At 46.1% G+C, this 9,712-nt stretch overlaps 1 protein-coding gene across 1 annotated transcript in view; it reads right to left on the reverse strand.

Moving 5' to 3' along the window:
- Positions 1-5,155: 5,155 nt before the first annotated feature.
- Positions 5,156-9,712, reverse strand: part of KLB (klotho beta) — a gene marked incomplete in the record, with an annotated part of 35,652 nt that continues 31,095 nt past the window's right edge. The window contains 2 exon segments of the mRNA XM_014584456.2: positions 5,156-5,773; positions 9,365-9,701. Coding sequence (XP_014439942.1) covers positions 5,391-5,773; positions 9,365-9,701 — 720 coding nt within the window.

The following is a 9,712-nucleotide window of genomic DNA, read 5'->3' on the forward strand; positions in this document are numbered from 1 at the left end:
TCAGCAGGCTGATGAGTAAGATCTAAGAGGTAGGTTCTTATAGTGTATGTAAGTTTCATTACTGCTGTAGTTGGGATCTTTTGCTAAGGTACTTAAATTGGAGTTGTAATAATGGCAGAGGATGGAGAATTGGGTTCTGGACATGGTAATTAATAGTTTGTTTTGAATTATTAGACTACAGCTTTTCCCGGGAAGCGTGTTGATAGAGACTTAAAAGTATTTTCTCTCTTTTACAGTTTTCCAACTACAGTAACAAGCCGGATAATTTCTAAGGCCTTCATATGACATTTTAAAGATAATAAAAGACAACGATTGATTTGAAACTTTCTTAAACTGATTATCCTTTTCCAACTACTTGGCAAGTAAGAAACTAAGGAATAAAGAATTACTCCTAGTAATAGGAGTATGCTAAGAACAATACAGAATTCCTGATCAGGAATTTTTTTATCTAGTTTTTCTTCGCAGGAACAAATGGCTTAAATCTGGTTTTTGAAGGAATAGCAAGGATATTTCAGGCAAGAAAAATATGATATCAGGGAATGTGGCTATTCATAGATAAAGAGGTTGAGGAAGATCCTGAGGCTGATGTTACCATGCCGTCAATTTATATTTGGTAAAGACGCTTCCTAGTCACTTGTAAGAGATACCTAAGAAGTGGAACAAAGTGACAAAGCCTTATTACGAGCTACAAGATGTAGTTTGTGCCATGATAAAGAAGAATTTTGCCATCTGATGTCTCAGTAATTTATTCTGCTTCAGCCGTGCACCCTAGCCCTTGTTTAGTCTTGAAACATCTTCATTCTTCCATAATCTCTTCATTCCTTGTGTCCCACTGTAAGTGTGATGGGATTTTACCATGCTGGAACAACGGAACACGGTTCTCACCAAACCTTTATGCGGTCTTACTTTATTTCATAAGGATTGTTACCTTGGGGCCAGTAGGTGTGGAGGCAGCTGGACTCCCACCTTGCTGGCTGCAGCTAGAGTTCTGGGCATGGGTGGCTTGGAAACCATGTCAGGCACGTCGCATGGGTGCCTAAGATCCCAGGAGGAGAAAGGACTGTCATGGCCCCCACCCCATCCTCCGAGTGAATTCTCACTTTCCATCTCTGGTGAGTGTACATGCAGTATGGCAAAAAATTAACTTAGGAAAAAAAAATCTAATCCTTAGAACTGTCCATCGTGGTTCTAGATCTGATGAGGCCAACCTACTGCATGTCTGTGTATTGGGCCTGTTGGTGTCATATCAGGAGCCTACGTGCATCCAAAATTCTGAAGAGGGACAGGAATGAAGATTGTAGTATGACCATACCTCATGGGAGCACTGCTTCACTTTCTGTCTCTGACAAGTGCACGGACCCTGTGACAGAAGTCTCTCAAAAGAGTTTTAAAAATGAAAAAACTGATTTCTCAGGCAAACTGACAAATTCCTACACACTGCGGTGCTTCCCCTCTGTAAAACCCCTCTTGGACCTGCAAGTGGTATGGTTAAGGCTGCTGGGTCCCAGCGGCTGTGGGTTAGAGTCTAGGACATAGCAAGTTGAAAAGCATTCTGGGCACGTGTGTGCAAGTCCAGAATCCCAAAGGGTGGGAGAAATGAAGACCTTGGGTTGTAGACATACCCTGCTGGGTGCTTTCTCACTTTGTCTCCAGTAAGCACATGCACCCTCTGACTTGTTAGCGGGCAGGTGTGGTAGCCAGAGTGAGGTGTTATCTCCTGGAGGAGGTGGCCATGCTGCGGTCCCTTCGCAGGCTCAGAATTTCTAGGCACGTGGATACATGCCCAGATTGTTTTTCTAGGATGGGATCCAGTCACCTTAACCTGTGATGATATTTTAATGAACAAATCTCTGATGGCCGCTCTTTGGCAGAATGCTGGCCTTCCTGTTCAGAACACAGAGCACTGAAATGTTCTGAGATGGCTCTTCCCTTTTGAAGGCTTATTGCACTGAGCTGTGTGGCTAACTTCTTCACCTTCATAGTGTTTATCTAATACAGTAGACTGTTGTATGTTGATTGTATGCTTGCTTTTGCTGCAGCATAGCCTTAGGTAGGTGAGATTTGCTGCAGGGTGTATGAGCTCCTCAGAGACAGAGAAAATGAGAAATAGCCCTTGGTGGGAAGCACGACCACCTTGCAACCCCTTTTCCATTCTCTCAGGATTTGGGGCACATTCGCACAAGTGCTGGGCATGCCCAGGCCCTCAAGCCTCATAGCCAACCATGTGGGGTTCAGCTTTAATCCCTACACCACCTACTGGCCCTGGAAAGTTATGAGGTATTAATGGGATTTCAAAACTATTTGAGGGTTGGGACCAGCAGTTAGTGTAATGGCTACGTTGCTGGACTCCCATGTAGTCGACCACGGTTCATGTCCCGGACCTGGTGGCTTAAAACTCATGCAAGGTGCGTGTGCATGCGTGCCCAAGACCCCGAGAGGAGAATGGAGAAGAGGGCATTGCGGCGTAGCCATCCCCCCCCAGGGGGGGTGATTTCTCGTTTTCTGTCTGTCTCTGGAGAGCGTGTGTGCCCTATAGCAAAAACCTCTCAAAAAAAGAAAGGCAGGCAGGATACATAATAAATTACTTGCAAAATATCTAAACACTCATGGGGGTGAGTGCAGTAGGACAAGAAAAGAAAAAATTTTACTCTGAATTGACAGTTTTTCCATTAGGCATTTACTTGAAACTTCAGTTATGCCCTAGATTTGTTTTCTGATACAGGTGGGTCCCAAAATATAATCACAACTGCCTTGATCTAGGGTATTCTCCTACCAGAGCTTTTTGGACAGATGGGTTTTCCTTTTTTTAAAGATTTTGCAGGACCAGCAGATGACATAACATCACTGGATTCCCACATAGCCAACGGCAGTTCTAGGTCTGTACCTGGTGGCTTAAATCTCCTGCCAGGTGTTTGTGTGTGTGTACCCAAAATCCCTAGAAGAATGGAGAAGAGATTGCAGCATGGCCATTCCCCTGGAGGGTGATTTCTCGTTTTCTGTCTCCATGAGTGCATGTGCCCTAAGATTTTTGCTATAGGGTGGGTGTGTTCTCCAGAGACAGAAAGTGGAACCCTACCCCCCCAGCGGGGACAGCTACACCACAATCCCTTATCCATTCTCTTGGGATTTGGGGCATGCATTAACTCATGCCTGGCATGAGTTTCAAGCTGCTGGGTCTGGGACTCAAACCTCAGTTTACCATGTGGAAGTCTAGTGCCTTAACTGCTAGGCCATCTGCTGGCCCAACATCCTTTTTTTTTTTTAAATTATAAGAGTGTACATGCACTTATCTGGGGTGGGAGAAGGCTCTCTGAGTGAGGCGTGGTCACACAGCAGTATCTTCTCCAATTTTCCATCCAGTTCGGATTTGGGGCATGCAGCATGTTTTTCAGGCTGCCAGGCGAGGAGTCGTCCATGTGGGATCTGGCTTCCCTTAACCACTGGGTATGGGACTGGCCTTTCAAAGTCAGGATTTCTGACAGACTAGCCTACTATGCACAATGGATGATTAAAGAATAGCTATAAATGGGTATACATTCATTCTTGCCTTCCACTATTTAGAATGCATGGAGCAATTCTTATCCTTGGTTTTTTCTTTTTTAAGGTTTTTGCCATATGGTGCATGCACTCACCAGAGACGGAGAGGCACAGAAGACGACACCACTCCCCAAGGGGGGTGGCCATGCTGCAATCTCTTGTCTTTAATTCTCTCAAGATTTGGGGCACACATGCACACAAACCCCATGTGATTTTCAAACCACCAGGTCCAGGACTTAATTGTGGTCAGCCATGTGGAAGTCCAACGCCTTAACTACTGTGCCACCTGCTGGCCCCCATTGAACAGTTCTTAACACAGTGGATTTCAAAAAATCAAAGTTCCCAAATTCAGATTTAAGAATTTGTCTTGGGACCAGCAGTTGGCATAATGGCCATGTTGCTGGACTCCTATGTAGTCAACCGCAGTTCGAGTCCTGGACCTGGTGGCTTAAACTCCGGCCAGGCACGTGCGTGCCCAAGATCCCAGGAGGAGAAGGGATTGCAGTGTGGCCATCCCCCCTGGGGGGTGATTTCTTGCTTGTTGTCTCCCTCTCTGTCTTTCTGGCAAGTACATGTGCCCTATAGCAAAAACCTCTCCTTTAAAATTAAAAAAAATTAAGAAAAAAATTAATCTCTTAAAATAGGCTGTATAAAATAAAATAATCTTATCATTCAGACCAGCCTTCAGAATTGCATCCAGAGTCATGGGTGCTAGGTCCACATATGGCTATCTACCTCCAGGATGCTGTAAGTATGTGCAGTATCAACAGCTTGGAAGAGAACAAGCCAATGACATCTTTTTGCAGTGTTTGCCTTCCCCTAAGGATATCATATCTCTTGTTATCAGCACAAAAATCGGGAGGAGGAGTGATGTCTATTTAAAGAAAATTTGCTAAACATTGAGGTTTAGTGACCCCTGTCTATACCTAACTGGAAGCCCCATCTTGGACTTTTCCATGAGATGTGGAGGTCAGATTTTTTTCTTTTAATTGGATGTAATAAAAAGAGGGACTCACAAAGTTAGAAATTTATCAATGCTTGATCATTTTTATTTACTTTAGGTTTTTGCCATAGGGTACTTGGACTCGCCAGAGCAACAGGGAAAGTGAGACACACACCCCCCACCCACGCCCCTGGGGATGACCACACTGTAGTCCCTTCCCTTCTCTTGGAATTTTGAGCATGCATGCACACATACCTGGTATGATTGTTTTCAAGCAGCAAGTTCCAGGACTCAAGACCATGTTCATCCATATGGGAATCCAGTGCCTTAACCACCGTGCCACCTGCTAGTCCTGGTCATTTATTTTTGTTGAGGAAAACTAAAACTGATATGCTTAAAGAGTCTGCTGTAGCTGGCTAGACAAGTACTACTAATTTTACTGTATGTCCATCTGAGAACCACCTTGACCTAAAAGAAAGCACCTTGTTAGAAGTGTGAGAATATATATCACTGTCTATCCAGTTTAAAGAATTTTAAATCTGTTATGGAGTCTAATGAAACAAAATTTCACTTTTAGAAATTTTCTTTTACCATAGAATGAGCTGTTGGCACTTAGAGAAGAAAGCTATAGACGGATGGAAAACAACTCAGCAAACAACGTAGCAATGTATCAGGTAGTCCTCATAACTGGCTAGGTGAAGCCTTTATCTTCAGATCCAAGAACTGAATTCTCTGATTGTCAACACTTCAGGGAAAATTCATTTGAACCACACAGCAGAGACATCATAGGTCATCACTTTGGGTACTACTGTATCTCAAATTCTCTTCTCTAATGTCTTTGAAGTTACCAGTTTATAGAACTGGAGTGAATTTTTAAACTTCCCATCATGCAGACAGAAATAAGATGAGTTTAATTTAGAACCCTCTTGTTGCCTTTCTTTAATGGTATGTGTTGTAAGTTCTTCACTTTCCAAAATTTTCTTCTTTTTCGTCTGTGGAAAATGATCATTGATAAAAGTAGAGCCAGGGTGGAGAAGCAGCAGCAACCGAAGAAGATCAGGGGCTTCTGCGTGAGTAATGTGCAGAGGGGGCACTCCGAGTCTGTCTGGGTCTCATCGCAAGGTGGGCTGCTGCTCTCAGGAAAGCCGCGGCTGCTGATCACTTGGTTGTAAAACTGTATTGAGGACTTAGCTTTGAAGTCGGCTGTGAAGAAGCCAAATCTGGGTTTCGATTTTTCTTCAGTCAGCTTGAATGCGTAATAGCCCTTGATTTTGACTTTATCAATCAGGTATGCTGAAAAACATTGTAGGTGAGTGTTATGAGTCACAGACATCCAAGAATAAAGATGGAGTTCTTACTGAAACTGGCTAAAGGAATGCCCGTTAAAAAAAAAAAAAAAAAAAGATAGTTCTCATTAAAGGGTTTTTTGGTTTGGTTTGGTTTTCTTAGATTTTTGCCATAGGGTGCTTACACTTGCTGGAGAGAGAGAAATCAACCCCCCGGGAATCATGACTATGCCGCAGTCCCTTTTCCACCTCTTGGGATTTGGGGCAAATCCCGTGCACACAAGTTTGGCATGTTTTTCAAGCTGCCAGGGCCAGGATTCCACTGTACAGTCAGCAGTGTGGGGTCCAGTGCCTTTGCCACTGTGCCACCAGCTGTCCCAAAAGGGATTTTTATTTTTGGACATCTATGAGTTTGAAAATATGCCTAATAATTTTCAAAATAAATCTGAGGCCCAGAACAGTGTGTTAAGGGAGCCAGACCTCAGTGAGTGTGGTTTGAGTCCCGCCTCACTGGCCTGAACAATGTGCTGGGCGTGTGCCCTAAATACTGAGCAGATAAGTGGGGGAAGGGTCGTGGCATGCCATGCCATAGTGGAGGTGCTTCCTCCTGGGCAAGCTGGCACGCTCCAGCAATTTAAAGGAGAGAATGAGGGGAAGAAGTGGGATGGGGTGGAGGATGTGGGAGGAGGGAGAAGGGAAGGGAAGGAAAGGAAGAAATTTCTTCTGTGCAGACCATGAGGGAAAGGCTTGGTTTGCATCCTGGGTCTACCTCAGCGTCTGTGTGGGTGCGCTGGTGGTCCTGGCTGACTGCTCACTGGGAATGAACCTGTCAAGGGTGCGTGCCTCTGCTCCTCTCTTAATAAAAATTTAACATTTTTTAAAGTAAAGTTTTTTTTAAGTTTGTTTCTTCAGGGTCAGTGGGTGGCATGGTGTTTGGGGTGCTGGATTCCCACATGGCTGGGTGCAGTTTGAATCCCAGTCTTTATATCTGTCTCTTGAAGAAAAAAAAAAACGATAAAAAAAGTTCATCTTTTTTAAGTTTCTCTCTTCCATAAACAAGAGAGACAGAAACAGTACCCTCAAAGGGGTCTTGACACCATGGTCCACCCTTAGCTTCAGCCAGGTCTGGATTGTGGGCACACAGATGCCTACTGTACTTCAGGAGATTCCTGGACATGAACTTGAACCTTCCCATTAAGTACTGTCTTGCAGAGCATGACATTGGGGCGTGTACTGGCCATATAGACACAGTGAGAGGGAGGGTGAGAAGTCACCCCCCAGGGGCAATGGCCACACTGCAATCCCTTCTCTATTCTCTTGGAGTTTTGGGCATGCATCCATGTACCTGGAGTGATTCTCAAGCTTCCAGGTACAGGACTTGAACCACAGTTGGCCACAGAGTCTAGTGCCTTCACTGTGGCACCTGCTGGGCCCACAGAGCATTATGTTTTACTGCTGCTTCACGGGCCCCTGAAGTGAAATTTTGATTCATAAGGAATCCTAGAACACTGGGGGTGGGGTGTGTGTGTGTGTGTGGCGCAGTACATTTAAGCTAGAGAGCCATGGACTGCCTGGTAGCTTAGTTAAGGAAACTGGATCCTCCATTGTTTGATGGGAAGAAAATGGAGGAAAAGGGGTTAGACATGACCATACCCCATAGGATTTTCTCTGACAAGGACATGGACTCCCTGACAATTAGGAGGGAGGGGAGGAGACAGAGGCATGGGAAGTGTCACTCTGTTCAGATGGTCAGTCATGAGCAGAAAGACCTGTTAGGCCTGACTGCAGACTTCTGTTGCGCTCTTGGGACTGCCGCTAACCACACTTGGTTCCTCTTAGTCTCTCACCCTCCTTGCCTTTTGGACCCCGTGATTTTTTTAAATTTTTTTAAATTTTTTTTTTTTTTTGTTAAGAGTCTCACTGGCTCTCCTGCGTCAGTCTGCTGAATAGCTGGGACTGCAAACACACACCTTCGGCTGGGCATTTCTGGGGTCTTGCTGCTTTGACAAATCTGTTATGAACATTTAAAAATAAGATGAACAGGGCCAGTAGGTGGCATGGTGTTAAGCTGCTGGATCTCACATGGCTGGCTGTTTGGGTCCCAGACTCTTGAAAATCACGCTGGGCCCGTGAATGTGCATGCCCAAAATCTCAGGAGAATCGATGATAAGACATTACAGTGTGGCCATCCCCCGTGGAGGGCGATTTCTCACTTTCCCTCCCTCTCCTCTTTCTGGTGAGCACATGTGCCCTATGGCATAAACAAAACAAAACAGTTTCTCACATGGCTGACCAAGCAATTCGAGTCTAAACCCAGTGGTTTGAGAAACACACCAGAGAAACACTCCAGATGCACTAGGAAAACTTCAGGAGGAGGGAGAAGTGGAGGAGGTGATTGCAGCGTGACCATGCCCCGTGGAAGATGCTGGCTCACTTTCTACCCCATCCTCTCCGGTGCGTGTGTCCTCTAGCCCGAGAAGAAGAAAAAAGCCTAGCAAGCATGTTGGAATAAGCCAAAATAGTGATGACGCTTGCCTTGGGGCGTGAAGTTTCAGGTGACTGCAGGAAAAGTTGAAGTGTCTGTGGAGAGCAGCCAATGTGAAAACGTGACTAAAACATGTGGCCTGAAAACACATGCAGATATGCGCTTCCTAAGCTACTCTAGCAGGGCAATGAGAAGCATCTTCATATGAAAGCAGTCCCTGCCTGTTGTCAATGGCTGTCTTCCTGCTCTTCTTGAAACTCAATACCTCCATACTGCCCAGTATCAGGCTAAAGGAAGTGACAAGCCTTTTTCAGATTATTCCCCCAAAAGGATCTGAGAAATTATATGGCGCCAGTCATCTTCACATCTTCAGTCGATTGACATCCCAAAACAACTGGCTTTGCATCCCAGTTTCACCTCCCTTATTCTCTCTGCATTCCACTTCCTTCTTCCCCATTCCTTTTACATCCCATTTTCCCCTCCCCCCATTTTCTGCCCTTTAAAAGAATAAACCTGAGGCTGGTTCTGGTCCCAGTTTCTTCATCACAGAAGTTGTGCCCACCTCATCCTCACTTTTCTACACTTGTGTGTCTTTGTCTTGTTATTGTGTCCATTTCTTTTCTTTTCTTTTCTTTCTTTTTTTTGGGAGAGGTTTTTGCTATAGGGTGTGTGCGTGCGCCAGATAGACAGAGAGAGAGACATAGAGACAGAAAGCGAGAAATCACCCCCCAGAGGGGATGGTCACGCCGCAATCCCTTCTCCTCCATTCTCCTCTCGGGATCTTGGGCACGCTCGCACACGCACCCAGTGTGAGTTTTAAGCCACCGGGGCCGGGACACGAACCACGGTGGACTACGTGGGAGTCCAGCGACATAGCCGTTACGCTAACTGCTGGTCCCTATTGCGTCTATTTCTAATCCGCAGCTTTCCCCACTCAGAAACATGTTCATGCTGAGCTGGCCTCGGCAAGTGTCTATTGCCAATTTTTCCACAATGAGCTTGTGTTTCTTTTATGATGAAAAATACTTAAAAACCCAATAAAACTCCAGTGTTTGGGAGGAAACCTAGTTGACAGGTCCTTTCCCCGCACGAGAAGCGGGCCCGGGGCCTCACCTTTCAGAGCCTCCTGCAGGTACTTCTCCAGGTAGTACTTCCGGAGCTGGTCGTCGTGCAGAGCCTGGTCGTCGACGCCGTTGGCGGTGATGTAGACGTCCACGTCCCCGTAGTTGTCGCGGACCCACCGGAGCAGGCTGCGCTGGCCCGCGGGCACCACGGCCAGGCGGCTGGGGGAGCTCAGGCGGGTGATGTCCTGCAGGAAGCGCACGTCCCTGTCGGCGTGGTGGCGGCCGCCCTGCGGCACGTGCATCACCAGCCTGGTGGTGAAGTGGTTCAGGGCGCAGAAGTCGGCGGCGCCCTTGACCAGCCTGCTATCGGCCTCGGAGAAGCGGGGCTGCACGGAGC

This window comes from Tupaia chinensis, unplaced genomic scaffold (assembly GCF_000334495.1).
Source record: "Tupaia chinensis unplaced genomic scaffold, TupChi_1.0 Scaffold146907_1, whole genome shotgun sequence".
NCBI classification, from domain to species: Eukaryota; Metazoa; Chordata; class Mammalia; order Scandentia; family Tupaiidae; genus Tupaia; species Tupaia belangeri.